At 42.7% G+C, this 25189-nt stretch overlaps 1 protein-coding gene across 2 annotated transcripts in view; it reads right to left on the reverse strand.

Annotated features, from left to right (window-relative positions):
- kiaa1549la (KIAA1549-like a) overlaps positions 1–25189 on the reverse strand; it is a 254858-nt gene that overhangs the window by 72172 nt on the left and 157497 nt on the right. For both annotated transcript variants that reach the window (XM_059652107.1, XM_059652108.1), the window contains exon 12: positions 4300–4427. In XM_059652107.1, the coding sequence (XP_059508090.1) occupies positions 4300–4427 (128 nt within the window). The remainder of the gene's footprint in view (positions 1–4299; positions 4428–25189) is intronic.

Below are 25189 nucleotides of genomic sequence, written 5' to 3' on the forward strand. Positions count from 1 at the left end.
ACAAGCTGTTCAGCTAACCAGGAGGCAATCAGATAGGTGTTACTAGGCTGATGGCCTTTGGCATCCACGTCTGGTCACAATTCTGGAGACCAATCGGCAACCTGTTATCAGCCAAATCTCTCACTGTACATGCTCCCTGATTCTGGCACATCCATAAATACCTTCCCCCACTTCAGCATAAACATGACTTCCACAGACTTCCAGTAATTTGCTTGAGAAAAGTATAGCAATTCCTTCCACAATCCCCCTCACTATCCCCTGGAAAATCTAAAAATCTCCTAGAGGTGGCACAATCCCAAGCCCACCTCTGGGACCAGGATTTTCAATGTTTTCCCACATCAGGTCTCAATCCCACCAGCAACTGAAACTCTGGCGTGGAGTCTTTCTAGAATGTCCCCAACCCCATCCATCATCGAATTATCACACACATCGATCCCAACTTGTGTAAAGGTCATAAATGCACTGGACGAAGAGTAGAAGCAGATTCATTAGTAACTTTCCAAGGAGGCACTGCATAAATACACAAAAATAACAAAATAAAATTTCTACACTGAAAAATCAGCTGGCAAGTGGGACTAATTGGATAGCTCAGTAAAAAGAGCTGTCACGGCACAATGCAGTAAATGGTTCTCGCTCTATGATTTTTTGAGGAACTTAAAGATTCACCCTTTGCCCTTTATTTAATGTTACACTGTTATTACTTAATTTAAAAATATATTATACAGCCAAATCTGCTGAAATATAACTTCATGAAAAGGACTGTGCTGATTGCGCAGACGATAATCAGATGTTATGAGGGCAACTATTTGAAAAATCATCCTTTAAACATAAAAATGGAGGAGTTGCTGGCGTTGCCTTTGGTAAACATGTCCAATTCATTCATTGAATTGGTCACTGAAAGATATATGGTGGAACGGAAAACAAACTGAATTGAGAAGGTTACCTCCTTCAGCCCTACATCTCTATAAAGACATTGCATTCCATCAATCCGGCCCGCTGATACATCGCTACACCCTTCCCTCCACTATTTCTGGCGGAGTGACTTACCTTAAATCCTCAACTCCGAAATTCCCCCCCAAACTTCTCGATCCCTCCTTTTCTTTTCTCTTTACAACTTATCCTTTTTTCCAAACCATCAGTTAACTTTCCTGTTTAACTCCTTCTTTAGCTTAATGTGAACTAGCACCTGATTGCATTCTTGTGATATGTTTTATTACACTAACAAGATTATGTAAAAACAAGTCGATGTGGTGCATTCAATGAAATCATCATCTAGAAGACTGGCTTTCCACAGAAATAAGCAATACAGCAATCCATTCTCATTCTAACATTACAAATACCTAGAAAATCCTGCAATACTCCATATACACACCAAGTAAACTGAAATTTTTAGGACTGAACTCAATCGACCGCCACCAAGTGAGGAATTCGAGAGATTTGGGACTAATGTGCAACTATACAGATCATCCAAGGTTTTACTGAATGGAGGGAAGCAGCTAATCTGCAATGTATAGGCACCCAGTTAAAGGCAATTTTGAGGACTCTGCCACTTTACCAGTGATGGAGCTGCCCTCAAATACAGGCAAAGGTCACCAGCTCAATGCAGCAGCTTTCCTGTAGCAGGTTGTGGGCTATTGGATCTGGAGAACTTACGCTTCTAGGGTTGCACTACAGGCAAAACTACAGCAGAAGGATTTCCCCTCAAACCTGTCTGTCACAATGGATTGAATCCTAGTTAAAGTTCCTGATGTGCAGTTTGTGCTCCCCAAATTGACTCAATCATGCCCACCTTGGGGCAAATTGAAAATGGAACTGAAAATAGCAAAAAGCAGGGGGCATACTTGCTGATGAATACAGTGTTATCCTTTGTTCAATCTGTGGCATTTTCAGCTAGAGTTGGTGGATTCACACTTCACTCCTGACATGTGAACACAGAATATAAAGATTCAAGGACAAAATCTGTGCTGAGACTCCAGTGTAGTGAAAGGGCCGCATTGGAGGAACTTTCATCTTGCAAATGGTATGTTAAACACTAATGTATTTTCTACTCCTCAGGTAGACATAACAAAAATAAAATCCCACAGCATCATTTTAGACAAAGACTGGGGAGTTCTCCCTGGTGCTCTGGGCAAATATTTATCTTTTGACTAATGCCGCTAGAAAAATGATTTATCAGTTATTAGTACATTGCTGGATGGTGGAGGTTTGCTGAGTGTCTATCCCTTACACTATTATATACATTCCCACTTTATTTGACTTGAAAAATACTTCATTGGCTACACAGCTTTTGAGACATACTGACCTCCCAAAGGGCACTATATAAACACTTATGGGTTCATTAGGTGAAACAGGACTGTACTGTGATATTCTCAACTTGACTTCCAACTGCTACAGAAAGGAAAGCAAATGTTGACTTCTGTGATGATAATTAGAGTCGCTTAAATTACAAAGGAAGTAAAAAATTTTAAGTACGAGGGCGTGCTTTTGATTTTGCATGCCCTAAGCTTCTCTACTTCTTAATCTATTTCTCCTACAATCACACTCTCCTTCCCTCTCCTTTAGCTAAGCTTTGTGTCACCTGCTGTAATACCTCATGTGGCTTGGGTAAAAGGTTGTTCTAAACTCATCTATTACATCTTGGGACATTTTACAATGCTGAAGATGATCTTTAAGTACAACTGGTTGTTGTTGTTTGATAAATCTCCTGCCTCTTACGGGCTCTACAATGATATTACTGTCAAGTAAGTGCTATTTCCCTGCACGTCACAAGAGAGCAGTACAACCCCCTGTGCAATAATATTCTCTGAAACTATACCATCAGGTACAGAATACTGTGATTCACTCAAGTCCCACTTTTAAAAAGAAACAGCTTGCACTTACATCACACCTCTGTGAATGTGGAAAGGAAGAGAGTAATTCAAGTATATCAGTAGCTCAGGGCTGAAGTGACAATGATTAAACATTTAGAATATCCATTTATAACCGCATCTCAACCTTTAAGGTTTATTCCTCACTGACAACACACAGCATCTGGTACACTCTAGACAGCAGGCTTGCATACTGTACTGTAAATAGAGTAAACATGAGAACTTCAAACAACATCTAAACATTGAAAATTTTACATCATTATCTAGACCAAAACTATGGTGTGTTATATAACATCAGTGCACAGCCTCGAATAGTGACTGTACTTTAAAAAGGACTCCATTTGTTATGAATCACTGAGATAGCAAGAAGTGCAGATGTTGGAGCCAGAGATAACAAAGTGTGCAGCTGGAGGAACTCAGCAGGCCAAGCTGCATCAGTAGAGCAGGCAAGCTGACGCTTCGGGTCAGGACCCTTCCTCAGAAATCATTTCTGAAAAAAAGGTCCTAACCCAAAGCATCGGCTTTCCTGGTCCTCTGATGCTGCCTGGCCTGCTGAGTTCTTCCAACTGCACACTTTGCTATCTCCATTTGTAATGAGCCATTATGGGTCACCCCGAATGTCAGCTGGCCAGCATTTATTCCAATCAATAATTGCTTGTGAGAAGGTCGCAGTCAATTGCTTTCTTCGCCACATTTGATCACAGGGTCGGAGTTCCAGAATTTTGCCCCAACAAGGCTGAAGGACCTGTGGTAATTTTGTTTTATAATATCTCCACAGAGCACCTTGGGACATTTCATATTTATGGAATGCTTTCATTAGTTTCAATACTTCCTTACTATGACAAGGTCTTTCATAATCTAAAAGACATCCAGGCCTCTAAAGTAAAGAAGTGCAATCTGATTTATCTAACCTGATAACTGTAACTTTTCAGTGCAAGTATCATTCTTGTATAATTTTGCTGCATCTTCTCTGTTGCTTCTACCTCTATATAATGTATACATGAAGATCAAAACTCAGGAAAAAGGTAGGAAATGTAGGAGGGTGAGGCAGTTAAAATATAATTTTAATTTGTTCCAAATTTCTGTTTTAATTAGATCAGTTTAACGTAAACAAGATTTTCCTCATCTACATTGTAATTCTGAGCTGGAGTATTACAAAATTGATGGATGGGGAAGGGGAGATGTGAGGCAACTGAAAAACAAGTAATTTTATCCAGAAATAATTCATAATCTTTTATGCACCAGCAAAGAAACCTCTGACTAGATCCTGCTTACGCTGCATAAGTTGTTTCTTGGGGCGCAGGAATTTATGCTCAGATCAAAATCATGTTGTCCACTGCGAGAGCTGTATTTTCTGCATGTTTGTGATTAATTGCAAAGTGTTTGCTGTAGGAGCAGACATGGTTGCGTTAAAAAAAAGCTCATCTCTCACCATTTTTCTTCCTTGTTCCCTCTTTTGTAATTTTCTGCTGTGCAGTTGCCTTCTGTGGAGTGCCTGTATCCGAGTCAAGATTTCCTGACTGCTCACTGATGACAGAATCTTGTTCGCTGTGTAACCTGCTACAAATCACCATGGTAACAAGAGAATTGTCACATATTAATCTTTCTCTTACCCTTGAATGTTTTCAAGGTTAGTTTGATTAATATCCATTGCTTATTGTTTACCCTGACCCTGTCAGTAATTTTCTTATGCACAACTGCAAGAATTCACAAAGAGAAACATTAAACAATACATTCTAATTTGTTACTAACATAATTCTGAATGTAGCTTTCACACTCCACACTTCAGACTGTAAAACATCTAGCCCTCCAAATGCTAAGTAGGCTGTTCTTCTACTTAGCACATGGATTCAGTCAATTTTATTTTGGATCAAATCGGGAGAGATTAAATGTTTCACGATCTTTGGTGTTTTACAGTAATGTCTGCATTATAATCTCAATCTCCTCCATGTTTAATTCTTTGTTATAACATACCGTTCATGTAATATGTGAGTTCTGTCATTGATTGGAATTTCAAAGCATTTCTTAGTAGGCCCTCCCTATCTCTCGTAAATCCTGTCATCATTCACGAACTCTGAGTTCCTCCAATTCCGATCTTCTAAACATCCCCTGCTTTTTGCATCCATGCAGTGGATCCCCAACCTCTGGAATTCCTTGTTTAAAATCTCTCTCTTCATTTAAGACCCATCTTAAAACCTAGCCAATCCAAAAAGGTATCCAATCAGCACCTGATTTATTTTGTATGAAGTAACAAAATGAGAATTGAAAAGAGCAAACAATTCTCTAAGATTCACAATTACTGATAACAGTAGTGACACACTTATTAACAGGAGTGGGGTGTGCAGGGAGGGGGTTTCAGCTTACTCAACTGTCAATCAAATTTACAACCAATACACGACTATGGGCTACTTCAGCATTATCCTGGAGTTGTAGTTGAGTTGTGTATTTGGGGAAGGAATGTACATCTGCTCAGATATGTACAGGACTGCTATTAGTACCCTTCTTAGATAAGGTGGAGGCAGGGAGGTTGTCTCCGCTTGCAGGTGAAACTAGGACTAGTTGGCACAGGCTCAAAATAAAGCGAAGCAGATGTAGGACTGAGGTCAGAAGGAACTTCTTCATCCAAAGGGTTGTGAATCTGTGCAATTCCTGCCCAGTGAAGCGGTTGAAGCTACCTCACTGAATGTTTTTAAGGCAAGGCTAGATAAATTTTTGAACAGTAACGGAATTAAGGATTATGGTGAGCGGACAGGTAAGTGGAGCTGAGTCTCAAAAGGATCTGCCATGATCTTATCAGATGGCGGGGCAGGCTTGAGAGGCCGGATGGCCTACTCCTGCTCCTAGTTCTTATGTTCTTAGGTTCTTTTACAACATCTGTTGTAGACTGTACCCTAATGGTTATGTCACTAGTAATCTACCAGCAGAGTCTAAAAGCTTGGAGATAGGAGTTCAAAACCCCATGATTGTTGGAAAATTTAATTCCAGGCAGTTAAACACATCTAGAATAAAAAGCTAGCATCAATTACGATGACCTTGAAACTTATCAGACTGTTGTAAAAACACGTTTGGTTCACTCATGTCTTTCAGCGAAGAAACGTAGCTAGTCTTCACAAAGGCTAGACTATGTGAACCTCATCATGCACAGCAATGTGGTTGACTCTTGACTGACACCATAAAAGACCAAGTGAGCCACTCACTAACTAAACTGCTAGGTCAAAGTGCAGAGGTTAATGAAGGCAGCACACCACCACCTCAAGGGCAATTGGGGACTGTTCATAAATCTAGCCTTACCAACAATGCCTAAGTGAACAGAACAACTAAGTATTTACAGAGATAGTAGAAACTGCGGATGCTGGAGAATCTGATGTATCAGAAATTGTATTCATTTCTGAAGATGGGTCTAGGGCCAAATCGTCAGCCTTCCTGCTCCTCTGATGCTGCTTGGCCTGCTGTGTTCATCCAGCTCTACACCTTGGTATGACTAAATATTTACAATCTGGTTTCACAAATGCCATCTATACATGCCCAATGCTTTTATCAAACTGAATTAATGCTTCAAACCATTGTAGCAACCAAAAAGGTTGAAGACTGCTGACATATCGTTGTGTAAAAAATATGCTGATCTCCACATTACTGAAATTCTACTTGTTTAAGAAACAAATTCACAATTGGCAACGCAGGCAAAATCCAAAATTGTCATGCACAATTTATGAAACCTTCTTTCCCAGAACTTTATCGACCTGCCCTTCCATTTCAAAAGATTTATGAAGTCTAAGAATTAATTGTTCAACTAAAATCAGCTTTCAAATAGACAATAGAGAACAGGTGCTGGAGTAGGCCATTCAGCCCTTCGAGCCAGCACCACCATTCATAATGATCATGGCTGATCATCCACAATCAGTATCCTGTTTCTGCCTTATCCCCATAACCCTTGATTCCACTATCTTTAAGAGCTCTGTCTATCTCTTTCTTGAAAGCATCCAGTGTGTTGGCCTCCACTGCCTTCTGGGACAGAGCATTCCATATATCCACCACTCTCTGGGTGAAGAAGTTTTTCCTCAACTCCGTTCAAAATGGCCTACCCCTTATTTTTAAACTGCGTCCTCTGGTCCTGGACTCACCCATCAGCAGAAACATGCTTCCTGCCTCCACAGTGTCCAATCCCTTAATAATCTTATACGTCTCAATCAGATCCCCTCTCATCCTTCTAAACTCAAGAGTATACAAGCCCAGTCGCTCCAATCTTTCAACATATGATAGTCCCGCCATTCTGGGAATTGACCTTGTGAACCTACGCTGCACTCCCTCAATAGCAAGAATATCGTTCCTCAAATTGAGAGACCAAAACTGCACACAATACTCCAGGTGCTTTCTCAGCAGGGACCTGTACAGCTGCAGAAGGACCTCTTTGCTCCTATAATCAATTCCTCTTGTGATGAAGGCCAGCATGCTATTAGCTTTCTTCACGACCTGCTGTACCTGCATGCTTGCTTTCATTGACTGATGTACAAGAACACCTAGATCTCGTTGTGCTTCCCCTTTACCTAACTTGACTCCATTGAGATAGTAATCTGCCTTCCTGTTCTTGCCACCAAAGTGTATAACCACACATTTATCCACATTAAACTGCATTTGCCATGCAGCTGTCCACTCACCTAGCCTGTCCAAGTCACCCTGTATACTAATAACATCCTCCTCACATTTCACACTGCCACCCAACTTTGTGTCATCAGCAAATTTGCTAATATTACTTCTAATGCCTTCGTCTATATCATTAATATATATCGTAAACAGCTGCGGTCCCAGCACCGAACCTTGTAGTAGCCCACTGGTCACTGCCTGCCATTCCGAAAGGGACCCGTTTATCACTACTCTTTGCTTCCTGTCAGCCAGCCAATTTTCAATCCAACTCAGTATTTTGCCCCCAATACCATGTGCCCTAATTTTGTTCACCAATCTCCTATGCGGGACTTTATCAAAGGCTTTCTGAAAGTCCAGGTACACTACATCCACTGGCTCTCCCTTATCCATCTTCATAGATACATCCTCAAAAAATTCCAGAAGATTCGTCAAGCACGATTTCCCCTTCGTAAATCCATGCTGACTCTGACTTATTCTGTTACTGCTATCCAAATGAGTCGTAATTTCATCTTTTATAATTGACTCCACCATCTTTCCCACCACTGACGTCAGGCTAACCGGTCTGCAATTTCCTGTTTTCTCTCTCCCTCCTTTCTTGAAAAGTGGGACAACATTTGCCACCCTCCAATCCTCAGGAACTGATCCTGAATCTATAGAACCTTGGAAAATAATTACCAACGCGTCCACAATTTCTAAAGCCACCTCCTTAAGTACCCTGGGATGCAGACCATCAGGTCCCGGGGACTTATCAGCCTTCAGACCTAACAGCCTATCCAACACCATTTCCTGCCTAATATAAATACCCTTCAGTTCGTCCATTACCCTCGGTCCTCCAGCCACTACTGCATCTGGGAGATTGCTTGTGTCTTCCCGAGTGAAGACAGATCCAAAGTACCTATTCAACTCATCTGCCATTTCCTTGTTCCCCATAATAAATTCACCCGTTTTTGACTTCAAGGGCCCAATTTTAGTCGTAACCATGTTTTTTTCTTTTCACATAGCTAAAAAAGTTTTTACTATCCTCCTTTATATTTTTGGCCAGTTTTCCTTCATAGCTCATTTTTTCTCTGTGTATTGCCTTTTAGTTATCTGCTGTTGCTCTTTAAAAGCTTCCCAGTCCTCCGGCTTCCCACTCATCTTTGCTATGTTATACTTCTCTTTTATTTTTATACAGTCCTTAACTTCCCTCTTCAGCCATGGCTGCCCCCGCCTCCCCTTAGGATCTTTCTTCCTCTTTGGTATGAACTGATCCTGCACCTTCTACATTATATCCAGAAATAGCTGCCATTGTTGTTCCACTGCCATCCCTGCGAGGGTATTGTACTACTGAACTTTGGCCAGCTCCTCCCTCATAGCTCCATCGTTCCCTTTATTCAACTGCAATACTGACACATCCAATTGTCCCTTCTCCCTCTCAAACTGCAGATTAAAACTTATCATATTATGGTCACTATCTCCTAATGGCTCCTCTACTTTGAGGTCCCTGATCAAATCCGGTTCATTGCACAACACCAGATCCAGAATTGCCTCCTCCCTGGTAGGCTCCAGTACAAGCTGTTCTAAGAATCCATCTCGGAGGCACTCTACAAACTCCCTTTCTTGGGGTCCAGTACATTCCTGATTCTCCCAGTCTACCCGCATGTTGAAATCTCCCATAACAACTGTAGTGATACCTTTGAGACAGGCCAATTTCAACTCTTGATTCAACCTGCACCCAACCTCCTGACTACTGTTTGGGGGCCTGTATATAACTCCCATTAGGGTCTTTCTACCCTTAGAATTTCTCAGCTCTATCCATACCGACTCTACACCTCCTGACTCTATGTCCCCCCTCGCAAGGGATTGAATATCATTCCTCACCAACAGGGCTACCCCACCCCCTGTGCCACCAGTCTGTCCTTTCGATAGCACGTATAGCCTTGAATATTCATTTCCCAGGACCTGTTCACTTGAAGCCACGTCTCAGTTATCCCCACAACATCATACTTGCCAACTTTCAACTGAGCCTCAAGCTCATCCATCTTATTTCTTATGCTTTGTGCATTCATATATAATATTTTTAATTTGTTTCTCCCCTCACCCTTCCTATCAATCCCTATTTCACTTGGCCATACTGTACGATCCCTTCTTTAGTTTTCTGCTCTGTTGATTCTGTTGTCCTTCTTAACCTCTCTTATTCTCACTTTCCCTTTAACTTCATTCTTAAATTTCCAGTTTGGCCCCTCCCCCCCATTACTTAGTTTAAACACACCTGTGTTGCAGTGGCAAACCTGCCTGCCAGAAAGCTGGTCCCCTGATTATTAAGATGCAAACCGTCCCTCCTGTACAATTTATTCTTACCCCAAAACTTACCTCAGTGATCCAAGAATTTAAATCCTTGCTTCTGACACCAGTCCCTCAGCCACACGTTCAGGTCCATTATCTCTCTGTTCCTGCCCTCTCCAGCCTGAGGAACTGGAAGCAAACCAGAGATAACCCTGGAAGTCCTGCTTTTCAGCCTTCTTCCGAGTTCTCTGAAGTCCCGCTGTAGAAGGCTCCTCCTTTTCTTCCCGACGTCATTAGTGCCGACATGCACCTCCACCTCTCGGTCTTCACCTTCACCCTCGAGGATTCTCTGCACTCTATCAGTGACGTCCTGGATCCTGGCACCAGGAAGGCAACACACCATCCTCAAATCTCGCCTGCTGCCGCAGAAACCCCTGTCAGTCCCTCTCACAATAGAGTCCCCTATTACCACAGCTCTCCGTGATGTCTGACTTCTCGGCTCTGCCTCGACAGCAATTTTTGACTTGCAGACCTGTCCACCTCTCGGACTGGCAGTGTCGGCTGTCTCGGCAGTTTCCAAGACAGTCAGCCTGTTTATAATAGGTGCTTCCCCTGGGGTCACTTGTACTTCACTCATGTCTTTCTTTGTCATCGACATCCCCCCTCTCTCTTCAGGTTTCCTCGCTGTAGTGACCTTGCTGAAGGTCCTGTCCTGAAAATTCTCATTATCTCGGATGAGCCTGAGGTCTTCTAGTTCTTTCTTCAGTGCTGCAACAACCTCCTTCAGAAGCTGAATGTGTACACACCTACCACAGCTATAGGAGCCAGAATCATCAGTGTCCCTGACCTCCCACATCATGCATGTGGTACAAATAGTGAGATTCACATCATCCTATTGTGTAACTGAAATCCCTACATGTTTCTTACTCTGTTTAACATGTCAATGCTTGTCTCTCCTTCATCATTGTTGTATATCTCTCTTGTAGCAAGGAAGTCAAAAACAGCAAACAAATACAATCACTTCGACAAAATCATCCTGATGTCCTTTTTTTTCATTCATTCACAAGATGAGGGTGTCACTGGCTAGTCCAAAATTTAATGCCCATCCCTAATTGGTTCAAGGACAATTACGAGTCAACCATGTTGCTGTGGGTCCGGAGTATCATGTAGACCAGACCACGTAAGGATGGCAGTTTCCCTCCCTGCAGGGCATTAATGAACCAGACACATTATTCCAACAATCGACAATGGTTTTATAATCTTCAGTTGATTCCCAATTCCAGATATTTATTGGATTCAAATTTCACCATCTGCAATGGTGGGATTTGAATTTGGCTCCCCAGAACATTATCGGGGTCTCTGGATTAACAATCCAGTGATAATGCCACAAGGTATTATCCTCCCCATTATCTGCTCCATCATATTCATTTATACAACAGTTATCCCCCAATAGGCAAACATTAATTGATTCTCAGTCCAGGAACGGCTTGTTTTAAAAATTTCACATTTGTTTTAAAATCACCCTCCATGGCCCCATCCCTCTTTGTAAGCTCCTCCAGACTTCTGAGATATCTGTGCCCCTTTAATATAGGCCTCTTATATATTCCTGATTTTAAATCACTTCACCATTGGTAGCTATGCCTTCAGTTACCTAGACCCTGAAATTCCCTCTTCAAACCTCTGTGAGTCTCTTCCTCCCCTCTTTCAAGTCACTCCTTAAAACCGTATACTTTAAGCAAGCATTCGATAATTTGTTCTTTATTTCCTCATTTTGTCCATTGTCAAAATTAGTCTGAAAAATTTTCTGTAAAGGTACCTTTAGCTTATTTTTATGATGCTAAAGGGTCTACATAGAAAAGAATATTTCACAGTTAACCAATTGCAGTGTAAGAATTTCTTTTAGATTGGTTTAAAAATGTTTATATTTCATTACGTGGATTAAATGCTTGCTTCGCTTCCTTGAGAACAATCTAACACAGGATGAAAATGCAGAATCTGGACACAAACAAATCTGAATGTTTTAGAATTACAAAGTGCTGCTGCCGAGGGTTAAAGAAAAGTCACATGAATGGTACTGACTCATAAACAAGCAAATCAAATTTGAAACCTTCCAATATCATTCGCTGTCCTGGACATATACTGGGCGACAGACAAATTTAAAATATCTGTGAGAAACCGATCGGAATCATATATGTTGCAACATGATGAAAAAGATATTTGGTATTGGTATCATTAAATAATTTTTCTACTGTTTTTGGCTACGCCACTTTTTAAGCCGCAGATTCAAATATTTAAAAATAGGTCAACATACCTTTAGAAGTAGTAGGAGCTGCAGATGCTGGGGAATCTGAGATAACAAGGTGTAGAGCTGGATGAACACAGCAGGCCAAGCAGCATCAGAGGAGCAGGAAGGCTGATGTTTCGGGCCTAGACCCTTCTTCTGATAAAAGGGTCTAGGTTTGAAACGTCAGCCTTCCTGCTCCTCTGATGCTGCTTGGCCTGCTGTGTTCATCCAGCTCTACACTTTGTACAACTCAACGTACCTTTAGCAGTGTTACTATGGAAATAAACATATGAGTATTTAATTTGGATAATTAGACAGGCTCCATAGCAGCCTTGAAAAGGGAACTGAATGGAAAGTTGAGGGAGAAGAAATCGCAGCGAGATGGGAAAACAGCAGGAAACTAGGCTGCTTTTCAAAGGAACCAGCAAAGAATTAAAAGGGCTAAATGACTTCATTTTGTATTGAGCTACTCTTTGATCAGATTTTGCCCATGACTTGGGTGCTCCAAACAACAGAATTGCCTAACCACATGAGGTTGGTTTCCTACAGAAACAAGAGGAAATACCACCCTGCACACAGCTGCAACATCTAAAAAAGTATTCACACAAAATGGAATGGAAGGAAATGAGAAGATATGACTGGGATTTTAACATGAGATAAGACGTTTACTATTTCTCATCAATCTCTGTGGAATTTCAACTGTCACTTCATCTTCTATTTGTCGTAAAAAGTACAAGGTACATAAATCTAGTTAGCTTTCATTATAACAGCAATGCTTTGCATTTATATAGCAACTTTACCATATTAAAATGATCCGAGGCACAGAACAGGAGTGATTATCAAATAAAACATTTTGTCAAGACATAAAACCAAAGGTTTGATAAGGAACTAGTTTAAGTAGTGTCTGACAAAAGGACAAAGAGGTAGAGAGATGCGAAGAGTTAGATTTTTAGTGTTTCGGTAGCTGAAAGCTAGGCTCCTAATAATAGAACTATGAACATTGGAAAATCACAAAAGGGTCGAATCCAATAAAAATAGGTTCTCAGAGGCTGTGAGGCTGGAGAAGATTTCAGATAACTGAAGGGCTATGTCAGGGAGGGGTTTTAAAACAAAGTTGAAAATTTTAAGATAAAATTGGAAAATTATGGGATAACCCATCAGGTCTGGCGGGATCTGTGTAGAGAGGAGCAGAGCTACATGTCAAGTTCAACATGTCTCTTCTTTGGAATTGAAGGGAGATAGAGGAAGGAGGTTTAACATAAAAGTCCAGGATAGGCTAACCATTGCTCTGTATCCAAAGGTTTAAGGAGAAAACTACTTCAGACAGTGAACCTGTATCCTCAAAAGGAAAACTGAGGATAGGAAATAAATCCAGGAGAATTGGCCCACACAAAACGTTAAAATTGTAGTGTTTCTCTACCAAGAGTCAACATAATTCAATGAACAACGGGATGATAAATGAATGAGACTTGGTGCATGTTTATGGAGGGTGGAAGATCAGTGTTTGGTCAGGATGCATTGGAACAGTCAAGCCTAGATGCGAGCAAGGCGTGTGGTTTCAGGGGAGGAAATGGCCTAGTGGCATCATTGTTACACTACTAATCTAGCGATCCTGGTAATGTTCTGGGCACCTGGGTTCAAATCCCACCATAGCAGGTTGTGGAATCTGAATTCAATTTTAAAAGTCTGGATTTAAGAATCTAACAATGACCATGAAACCATTGTTGATTGTTGGAAAAGCCCATCTGGTTCACTAATGTCCTTTAGGAAAGGCAACTGCCATCCTTACCTGGTCAGGACCACATGTGACTCAAGACTCAAAGCAATGTGGTTGACTCTTAACTGCCCTCTGGCAATTGCAGATGGGCAATGAATGCTGGTCTCACCAGCGATGCCCACATCCTGTGAAGGAATTTTAAAACAAACTCAAGCAGGCTCATAGACAGGTGAAGGCAAGGAGAAGGAAATAGGTGGCTTTGATGATGGAGAAGTTAATGGGTTGATGGAGCCGAGCAATTTTTTCTCCTTCTTACTTCATACTTTAAACAACCGTACTACATTCCTTCTGTAGCTATGGAGGCTCATCTGGTTTTTGCACATTGATTAATTAGTAGAAATGAACGCTGTGACTCCGAAGATTTTATCTTTTATTACCAACCTGTTCAACAGCCACGGCAATAAAAGCAAGGCATCCTGTGCAGGACATATTGAAAATACATGTAAAAATGTTTAACCAACCGTGGTTTCCCATTTAGTTCTGAGTTGTAATGGTATGATAATTTCCTCCATATAACACTCAAATTGCTTTCATATGACAACTTTGATTTCGATAATGGATGAACTTCTTCTATTATGCAACCACCCACATGCATTTTTCAACTATTTACAGCACATTTACTGTACACTAATAGGTCATTCAGCCCAATATGTCCATGGAAGTGTTTACACTCCACATGCTCCTCTCTCCCTTATGTCTTTATCTAATGGCCTCCATTAACCTCACCAAGGCAAACAGTAAAAGTTAGGACATTTCCCATTTCAGGATAAAGCAGCCACAAAGACGGGATTTTATTGCATGGGGGTTGGGGCGGGGGATGGTCTGCAGTCAGGCCGACTGACTCTTGGAATGGGTTCAGAGGCCACGCAGATACTGCTGGGAGAGCAGGCAATCCTGGTTTCATATGCCAGTGGTTCCTGTACCTTTCTTAAAAACTAGAACAAGGATGCACTGCCTCAAAATAAAGGGGGACAGATTTAGGACTGAGTTGAGGAAGAACTTCTCCCAAAACATTGTGAATCTGTGTAATTCCCTGGCCAGTGAAGCAGTTGAGGCTACCTCATTGAATGTTTTTAAGGCAAAGATAGATGTGTGAACAATAAAGGAATTAACGAGCAGGCACGTAAGTGGAGCTGAGTCCATAAGAAGATCTGCCATGATCTTACTGAATGGCAAAGAAGGGTCTAGGGGCCAGATGGCCTACTCCTGCTCCTAGTTCTAATGTTCTTATTTTCGAAGGCAGGTTGTCTAAAGGTGCTGTAGTGCATACCAATTCAGAGCAACTTATTGCCCATCACTTCAATGACTTAAATTGTTGAAGCATTCTTGATGATAATGTGTTTTGCAGTAGCCTTCATTCCAAGAATCTTGGCAGAAACTGTGGGAAATGGGAGAAAACTGTCTGACCGGCAATGGAATAAAACATTCACAGCTGCTGCTGGTTTAAGGAGATGCGTTTTTGGTGTTTCAAAAAAATGTGCTTTTAAAACGCCTTTTATCCACTGGGGAAAAATAATCCAAAATAAACACCAGCCTCTTTGGTAATGATATCAAGTCAGAGGATTATTGAGTCAGGCCATGCTGTCAAAATCATGGTGAGGTTAATGGGGTTTACCATTATTTACCTTTGGACTGCATTGCAACCGCAGATGAGAAACAGATACAGAATCACACATGGAACCTAAAATTTGCTAAGCAAGTTACATCATTGCCACTCGAGTCCAAGTTGTACAGCAGAGAAACAGACCCTTCAATCCAACTCGTCCATGCCAACCAGATATCCTAAACTAATCAGCATTTGACCTATATCTTTCTAAACCTTCCTATTCACGTACCATTCCAGATACTTTTTAAATGTTGTAATTGTACCAGTCACCACCACTTCCTCTGGTAACTCATTCCATACACATACCACCCAATGCATGAAGAAGCTGTCCCTTATGCTCCTTTTAAATCTTATCCCTCACACCTTAAACCTATGCCCTCTAGTTTTGGACTCACCTGCACTGGGAAAAATACCTCAGCTATTCACCCTATCCATGGCCCTCATGATTTTATAGACTTCTATAAAGGTCCCCCCTCAGCCTTCAATGCTCCAGGGAAAATAGCTCCAGCCTATTCAGCCTCACCCTGTAAGTCAAACCCTCCAACCCTGATAACATCCTTGTAAATCTTTTCTGCAGCCTCTCATGGAAATGACAATCTTGCTGCCAGTCTTATCACAGAAATGGATTACGTGCCATAATGTTGCTTGCTTGTGTAGTGGGTGTAAATCATGCTTAGAGATTACTTGATTCTTGCTGCAATCACTGAAGTTCTTCATGTCCTGCAATTATTGACTGTACTTATGTTGTAGGCCACCCTCTGACAGAACTGAGAGGTTCTTCAGTAAAACTGTGGCCTACCATGTAGTACAAGAGCCGGGATGTTATGCTGAAACATTATAAAACACGAGAGTCTTAGAATCATGCAGCACAGAAACAGACCTTTCAATCTAACCAGTCCGTGCTGACCACATTCCCAGACTAAACTAGTCCCACTTGCCTGCGCTTGGCCCATATCCCCCTAAACATTTCTTACTAATGTACTTGTCTAAATGCCTTCTATATGCTGTAAGTGTACCTGCATCCATCAGCTGATGTCATGTACAGTTCTGGGCACTATTCTTTAGCAAGGATGGGAGCACATTGGAGAGAGTGTATTTAGAGGTTGACAAGAACGATGACAACAATTGGAAATGTGAGGCTGGATGAACACAGCAGGCCAAGCAGCATCTCAGGAGCACAAAAGCTGACGTTTCGGGCCTAGACCCTTCATCAGAGATGAAGGGTCTAGGCTCGAAACGTCAGCTTTTGTGCTCCTGAGATGCTGCTTGGCCTGCTGTGTTCATCCAGCCTCACATTTTATTATCTTGGATTCTCCAGCATCTGCAGTTCCCATTATCTCTTACAACAATTAGAAACTTCAGTTATGTAAACACATTGAAGAAATTCAGGGTGTTTATCTTAAAGTGGGTTTAAAGCAGACTTGATCGACATTACCAAGATCATGAAGGGTCTGTACAGAGTATATTGACAGAAATAGTTCCCACTCATAAAAGGATCAAGAATGAGAAACAGCACAGATTTAAAGTAATTTTCAAAAGAAGCAAATGAAAGGTGAGAAAAACTTTATAACATAGCAAGTTGCTGAGGTTTCTCAATGCCCCATCTGCATGCATGGAACAGGAAGTTCAATTGAGATATTCAAAGAGCATGGGAATGATTTACTTAAATTTAAGTAATGTTCAGAGCTCTGGGCACTTCATCATTAAGCTCATTGGGAGAGATGGTGAAGTGACAACTTCTGCACTACACAACTTTTATTATTCTTTGATTCACTCCCTGAATATGGCACTAGTTTGTAACAGGAAGAACCATTAACTGGAAGCCAACATGACTTCCCATTCTTTGAATGTCAACCCTTCCGTAGCTCTTCCAACCCACACCCCCAGGTCTGTGGACGGATTTTTGTAGGCAAAGGAGATGGCCCCTCACCTCTCTGCTAGTGCCACGGAATCACAAAAGCATCACAAGAGCTCAGCAACTACCCTCATTGAGCAGTCCTTCACCCAGCTGAAAATGAGTTTCACTGTCTCAACCGATCATGTGGGAGCCTGGGGTTTGGTAACTCAGGCATATCACAATGAAGAATGAGATTACCTAATACTGCAGTGATCACTTAGTAATGTGACCAACGTGATGCCCACCTTGGATTGTGCTGGGCTGTTCTTCCCTTGTTATCTTGAAAGACCACAAGAACTCAAAGGCAGAGGTGCAAGCTATTCAGCTGTGATAAGTCATTCTTATCTTGGGGAATCCCAACTTGGCCGTTTGCTCTGACTACACCCCCAACATCACTAGCAGAGACAGGCCTTGCCAGCAGGCCCTCTGCCAGAGAAAGGCAAGAAACAGGAGGTGCCTCAAGAGCTACGTGGCATACTTAGCTACTTCAGGAACATCCACAGGACTGGGAGATGCTTCTGCTGCACTGAGGGAAGCTACCATTGGAGAGCAGATGACAATACCCTCCAGCCACCTTTGGGCGTCCTCAACAATTGAAACTCAATTGGTGCATACCATGTATATTAGTGCTTGGGTGTTGAACTAACTGGTCTAAACTACCTGAAGCACCATTAATTCTGGATAAGACAGGTGCACTGCTCCTGCACACATTTCTACTGTATATGATGTACATGAGGGTTACAATCCTCTCATATACTCCAAGCCCTGCAACATGGCCAAACTCACCTACTCCACACACTCCTCCATTTACAGTCCATGAATCAACATGGGGAACTCTGACAGTTAGGAGCAGACTTGCTCCTGCTTCTCCAAGTACTGGCCCTCAAAGAGTGACTCCTGAACACCCTCACCACTGCCAATCAGAGCATCATAACAACTGTGTGCAGGCCTTCGCAATGGCTTCCCTCAGTGTTGCATCAGATTACTAAATGGTGCATCTCACTGAGCTTCTCATTCTCACGGGTTACAAAGTCGAGATGGCCTCTCAACCTTAGGATGATCAGATGGGGCAATTGGGAAAAGCTCATTTGCACCTCCAAATATGAGCATATTTTACACTGTATACACAACTGGAGAGAAGATGGAATTAACAGAATCTCTCTGTGAACAGGAACTCTCAATGGATCTAAAGACATGGCCAGTTGTATAGGCAGGGTCACATACTGACACATCTAACTTAAGCCAACTGCTTAAAATTCTATGCTACTTCTTGCAGGCTTGAAGGATCTTGGGTGAATTGTTCGTGAAACATTGAATGATGAATGGTACGGAGCTGTCCTTATGGTTGACTACCATGCAATTTTAGGAAATATACAATATTTGCAAAATCTGCTGATAAACGATGCCACATTATCTTGACTTCCGGGAGTCTGTGTATTGCAAAAGATGCACACAGTCTTTCTATCATCGTTCCAGTGTTTGTCGAATAAACTTTATGCATGTCCAGCCATTTTGAATGGCCATTCACAATGATTAAGAATGTTGAGTACATGAAAGGACCTGCATAGCCCGCATGTAACTGAGTCCAAGGTTTACCTGTCCATTCCCGCGAATGTAGGGGAACTGCTGGCGGTAATTTTTGTCTTTGTTGGCACTCTGGGCATTGGCTCACCTCACCAACACAGCTTTGTTTACATTCAATCCTGGCCAGCAGACATAACTAATCACCAACATCTTCATTCTGGAAACCCCTGGATACCCCTGGTGGGGTTCAAGCAGTATTTAGCTTGGGGCAATCACTCTCGCTCACCATAATAATATGTCAACCTCTGTTGCGATCTGGTCTCTCCAAGTCCAAAAGGGTTTCAATTCTTGTTGTAACAGCCCTTTGGTTTCCCCCATCACCACCAGCTGTTTCAGTTTTACCAGGGCGGGATCTTGCTGCTTCTGAAGTTTGACATGGTCAGCTGTGACTGGAAGTGTGTCCGTAAAATGTTAAACGATTACGGGCTCTTCCAGCGGTCTTTCCACCTGGGCATTATGGCTCAATGCATGTGCATTTGGTACTTTGCCCCTCAGATGGTGTTCCAACTCATAATTATATGGACTTAGTATTATAACCCATTGCTGAATTTGGCCTGATGCTTTGGGCAGCACAGCCTTGTCCTCATCAAGTAGACCTAACAAAGGTTTGTGGTCCATTGTGATGACAAATTTGTGTCTTTAAAGGCACTGGTGGAACTACCTGTCTCAAATATGTCCACCAAACCTGCCTTCTCTATTGGGTGTATTTATGCTATGCATTTGCCAGAGTCCTGAATGTGTAAGCCATTGGGCATTCCTCTCCTTTGGACCTCCTGTGAGCTATTACTATCCAAATACCATACAGAGAGGCATGGCATGTCAAAATCAGATCTCACTTCAGATTATATAATGCCAACACTTTACAGGATGATAGTTGTTTCTTCACTTCCCTGAAGGCAATGGCTTGACTACGTGACCATTTCCAAGGCTGGCATTTTAAAGAGTTGATGCAAAGATGCCAGGATGCAGGCCAATTTATGGATGAACTTTTCGTAATAATTCACCAACCCAAGGAAAGACCTCAGCTCTGGTACAGATATGGGAACCAGGACACTCTGATCACCCTCATTACCTTCCAATGGGTGTAATCTGGTTGTGTCGACACTGTAGCCCAAAGTAGGTCTCTTGGGGTAGGAATAAATTAGTGCAGATGCTGGAATCTATACTGAAAATAATAATGCCGGAGATCACAATGGGTTGGCAGCATCTATGGAGAGAAAGCAAGGTAATAGAGTCATCCAGACTTGAAACATTAGCTTGATTTCTCTCTGGATGCTGCCTGACCGGTTGTGATTGCCAACATTTTTTGCTTTCGGGTCACTTGGGACATACTTTTTTTTTCCCTTCTAAGGCATACCCCTGCCTGGGAGTAATGTCGAAGGACTATGTCCAAGTACTCTAAGTGCTCCTTGTTTGTCTTCCTGGTTTTTCACACATCATCTAGATAAATGGTAACCTGGTGCAGATCCCGTAAAATGTTCGCTATTGTCGAATGAATAATTGCACATGCCAACAATACCCCAAATGGTAGTCTCATACATTGGCACAAACCTTATGGGTATTAACTCTAGCATACTTCTGGGAATCCTCATCTAATCACAACTGCAAGTATGCATGGCTCATGTCCAGCTTTGTAAAGGACAGTCCCCCTTGCCGGCTTTGCATTTCAATCCTCCATGTGAGGGACTAGACATTTATCCAGCTGTGAAAAGTGGTTTACCATTTGTTTCAAATCCTCACAAAAGCGAGCCACACTGTTAAGCTTTACAATTGGTTCGACCGGTGCTGCCCATTCCGCAAACTGGACTGATTTGATGGTTCCTTCATTTTCCAGCCTTTTGATTTCTGCCTCTACTTTTGTGCGTAAGGCAAACAGCACGGCGTAGGCCTTGCACATTCATGAAATCGCATCTTCGTCAACATGCAAGGTTGCCTTGGATCCTTTGATTGTCCCTAGACCTTCATGAAAATCTTCTGGGTACTTAATTAGGACTTCACTAAGATAGCCACTGTATAATCAAAAAATGCTGAGCCAATCTAGGTGAATCTTCCTCGACCATTTTCACCCCACCAAGCTTGGACCCAAGCCTTTTACCAAAAATCACCGACAAAGTGAACCAGCTACTTCTCATTAGAGACTGGACCGAAGTTGTACCTTTAATCTATAGAGGTTCCCCAGTATACGTTCTCCGCTTGACTGAGGTTTAATGCAAACTTAAGGGTTGCAGTCCAGAATAAATTTTGTCAAGGACTGGTTCTGTGATCACTGAAATGACTATGCCGGTATCAACCTACATTAGAAATGGGTGACCATTTAACCAGACATCTATTTTGATTGGTTCAGATTTGAATGGTGCTAAGCGGTTTAACTGCTCCAACCAAGATGGACTTTCCAGGGTGTGTACTCTCCTGGATACCAGCCTACATGTTCCCTTACGCATCAGAGGCCTAGTGGGGTTCTCTTGCTGTCTCAAGCCCACATGCTGGTAGCAATTTAAATAGCTTGCCAGCATGATGCCCCAACTCAAAGACAACTGTTGCAAGTGAATTTCTTCATGAACGTGCTTTTCTCTCATCACCAATGAAATAACTCCACAGAAGCTGGCATCCGGTCTCAATGTCAACCTTTATTTTCACATGGAGAGTCCTTGACACTGATCCAGCTGCCTCAGAGCCAACTCTCGGAGTGAACAGGATGTCTGACACTCCTGTTCTCATTTTTCAGCCAGGGCTCCCTGTTTAGACCAGATTAACAACCGCAGTCAGCGAACTCTAATTCAGTGAGGTCCATCTGGCTGACTTTGTTACAATGACGACAACTCCAAGAAACTCCAAGGAAGAATCTCTAACCCAGATGCAGTATCTCAAGTGTAGAGAGGATCAGACTTTAGTTAGAAATATATGCATTGTGTATGCAGGCTTTGGCTGTTGAGCCTGATTTCTGGATGTTGGTGTTTACATTCTGACACAGGCCAGTGGGATTCTCAAGCAGAAGGTACTGACAAGATTGAAGGAATTTACAGTGGAACTTGTCTTTGCACGTGGCTTATTGGGTACGATATTTGAAGAAGCTATGAGCCAGTGGAAGGTCAAGGCTAAATACAAACGGACAGATTAATTTAGTTCTCTCAGTTAAAAAGGATCTTCAGAAACACAGGGCTAGGTGAGATGTGAGGGACTGCTTCATTTCATAGAATAATGCTGGGAACTTGTTTCCAAGAACAACATGTACAGTGGCTGGAGAATCACTGGAAACTTTCTTTTGGGAGCAGAATGAATTCCTAAGACTGACTGGCATTTCCCCTTATTGAAGGTCAAAGGTGATTACTTTCAAAAGCCTGAGAATCTTTCCGCAAAATCACAAATCTACACAAGAATTTGCATTATTACAGTGCTTTTCATGACTGCTGACATCCCAAAGTGCTTTACAGATAATTGCAGTCACTGTTGCAAAGTAGGAAATATGGTGACCAATTTGTATACAACAAGCTGACACAAACAGCAACGGGATAATAACTGGATAACAAGTTGTTGCAGAACAGGTGCAGACATAAGATATTGTGCCGGTCACTTGAAACAGTGTTCCTGCTCTTTTCAAAAATGGCCCCATGCCATCCTTTATGCTCATTGGGGAGAAGGGAGGGGAGTGGTGTGGCTGGAATCAGGCTTATTTTCTGCATCGCATCTGAAAGCTAATAGTCAGCACTCTCTTCATAGAGCACCGGATTGCCGGTCTTGGCATTCGAACTCAGTTCCTGAATTCAAACTTGGGTCCATAATCTTCAGGTTTAGAGGCAAAAGTGTTACCCAGTGAGCCACGGCTGAGTTACTGTTGCTCCATCCCAACCTTTTGTGCAAAGTCGGGGATGCCATTGTGCTTTATCTTATTCCAAGTTTATTCACATTCTGTGTGATTCTCATACTAGAGCACAACAGAACAGTGCTGCCAGCTTTGGTAGCCCCTTGGGTGAGACCACCGAACAGAAGCTTAGAGAGCTAGCATCTCCACAGTCTCTTGAAACTCGAGTGGAATTTTCCCCATTTTCTTGATTAAATTGCTTTCAAAACTGGACTCTGCTTATCTCTGGAAGAGAGTATGACTGCATAGAAAACATAATGGAGTAAAAGGTGCCTGGGAGAGGGTTAATAGTTTGCAAAAGTTGTACTACATTGGTACAGGATCAGCTTGATAACCCAACGTGATGTTGCCCAACCTTCTTTCATCCTTATTTAGAAGGAAACTAAAGGAATAACTACGAGCATACAGACTTAATATGTCACGCACATGTTGTTAATATAGAGCACAGTCACAGCTGAGACAGCGAAACAAAGTGATTGGAAAGTATGGGAGGTTGGTGTGTGAACAGACAAGAAGATTTTACACAGATGATGTTGCAGCAACACATATGGACAGAAAAATAGCCAACAACTGCCTGAGGTTGAAAAATACAGGTTTTGTGTGATATACTCAAGGCTCTGCAATGCGCTAGAATTCATGATCAAAGAGAAACAGTCAGCACTGCAAAATGTATCAGCCTCTACCCAAAACACAGAGTTGTGAGCTGAAAAGGTCTCACAAGGGACATAATTATTTCAGGAGTGGGCCCTGCAAGCTCCTATATGTAGCTGCAGGAATCATAATTACAGAATTATGGACTAGTACTCAACAGGAGGTGGCCATTCCATCATCACGTCTGTGTTTACTCCTTCAAAGAACAAATCAATGAGTTCCATACCCCATCTCTTCGTTCCTCAGTGGCTTGGAGACATTAAGTACTGCAGAGGCCCGAAGCCAGAGTCAATAGGTAGAGCAGGTCAGACAGCATCCAAGGAGCGGGAAAGTCAACATTTTGGGCCAAAACTCTTTGTCAGAATGGGGAGGAGGAGGGGTGTCCAGAAATAATAAGAGGGAAGGGTTGGGGCTAGGGGAAGGGTAGGTGGGATGGTGATAGGTTGGTGTAAGTAGGGGATTATTGTGATTGGTCAGTGGGAAGGGTGGAGGAGATAGGTGAGTAGGAGGGTGGACAGGTTAGGTCAGGTCAGGGAGGTGAGGAGGAAGGGGAGGGCTGGACATGGAACAAGGCTGGGGGTGGAGGGATTTTGAAGCTGGTCAAGTCAATATTGAGGCCATTGGGCTGTAAGCTCCCAAACTGAAACATCAGGTGTTGTTCTTCCAGTGGAGGAGGCCAAGGGTGGACATGTTGCCAGGGGAGTTGTTAGGGTGGGAGGGGACATCGATGTTGAAGACCACATGACTGTTGATTCTGCTGACACTGAAAACCATGTGACTGCCACTTCCAATGGCATCAAAGATCATGTGACTGGCAACATCATTGAGGGCCGGGTAACTTCCAATTCCGCCCATGTGAACACTCCAGCACACTCCCCCATTCCAGACGAAGTCTCCATCCTAGCATTTGGCCCCAGCTCTACACTCAGCCCCCGCCCCAAACCCTACTGGGTATTTACCATCCCCCTCCATTGGCATCCCCCTCATTGAAGATGAACAGTCAGTCCTCAGCAAAGGGCTGAGGACAAATTTCCACGCATGTCATGATGTCGAGCTGTTTTCCCATTGCCTCAGCCTCCGTGCCTATTTCTTTGAACGGGAATCTAACCCACCCCCTTAACAACCCCTTCTCCCACCTCCAGCAAACTCCATCCTCCTGCAACACCCCGTCCTGGCCTCCTACCCGATTCCTTCAACTCAAACTGCTGCTGCTGCTACATCAATCGCTTGGATTTCTCCACCCCTCCCACTTATTCCAACTTCTCCTCATCGGAATGCGCAGCCCTCAGCTCCAACCCCAGCCTCACTATTAAACCCATCTGACAAGGGGGACGCACTGGTAGTATATAACTAACTGACCTCGACATCGTTGTGGCCAGATGCCAATTCTCTGACACCTCCTCCTACCATCCTCTTGATCAGGACCCCATCACCAAGCCATCATCTCTCGAGCCATCAACAACCTCATCACTTTAGGAGATCTCCCGTCCACAGCCTCCAACCTGATAGTTCCCCAAACCCGCATTGCCCGTTTCTATCTCCTTCCCAAAATCCATAAACCAGGCTGCCCTGGCTGACCCATTGTCTCTGCCTGCTCCTGCCCCACCGACCTCATCTCCCCCTACCTCGATTCCATTCTTTCCCCTTTGGTCCAGGAGCTCCCTACCTATATTTGTGACACAACCCATGCTCTCCACAGCCCCTCACACCTCAACTTCAGCATGGATATACACTTTACACTTGCATTCCCCCAGACAG

This window comes from Stegostoma tigrinum, chromosome 17 (assembly GCF_030684315.1).
Source record: "Stegostoma tigrinum isolate sSteTig4 chromosome 17, sSteTig4.hap1, whole genome shotgun sequence".
NCBI lineage: Eukaryota > Metazoa > Chordata > Chondrichthyes > Orectolobiformes > Stegostomatidae > Stegostoma > Stegostoma tigrinum.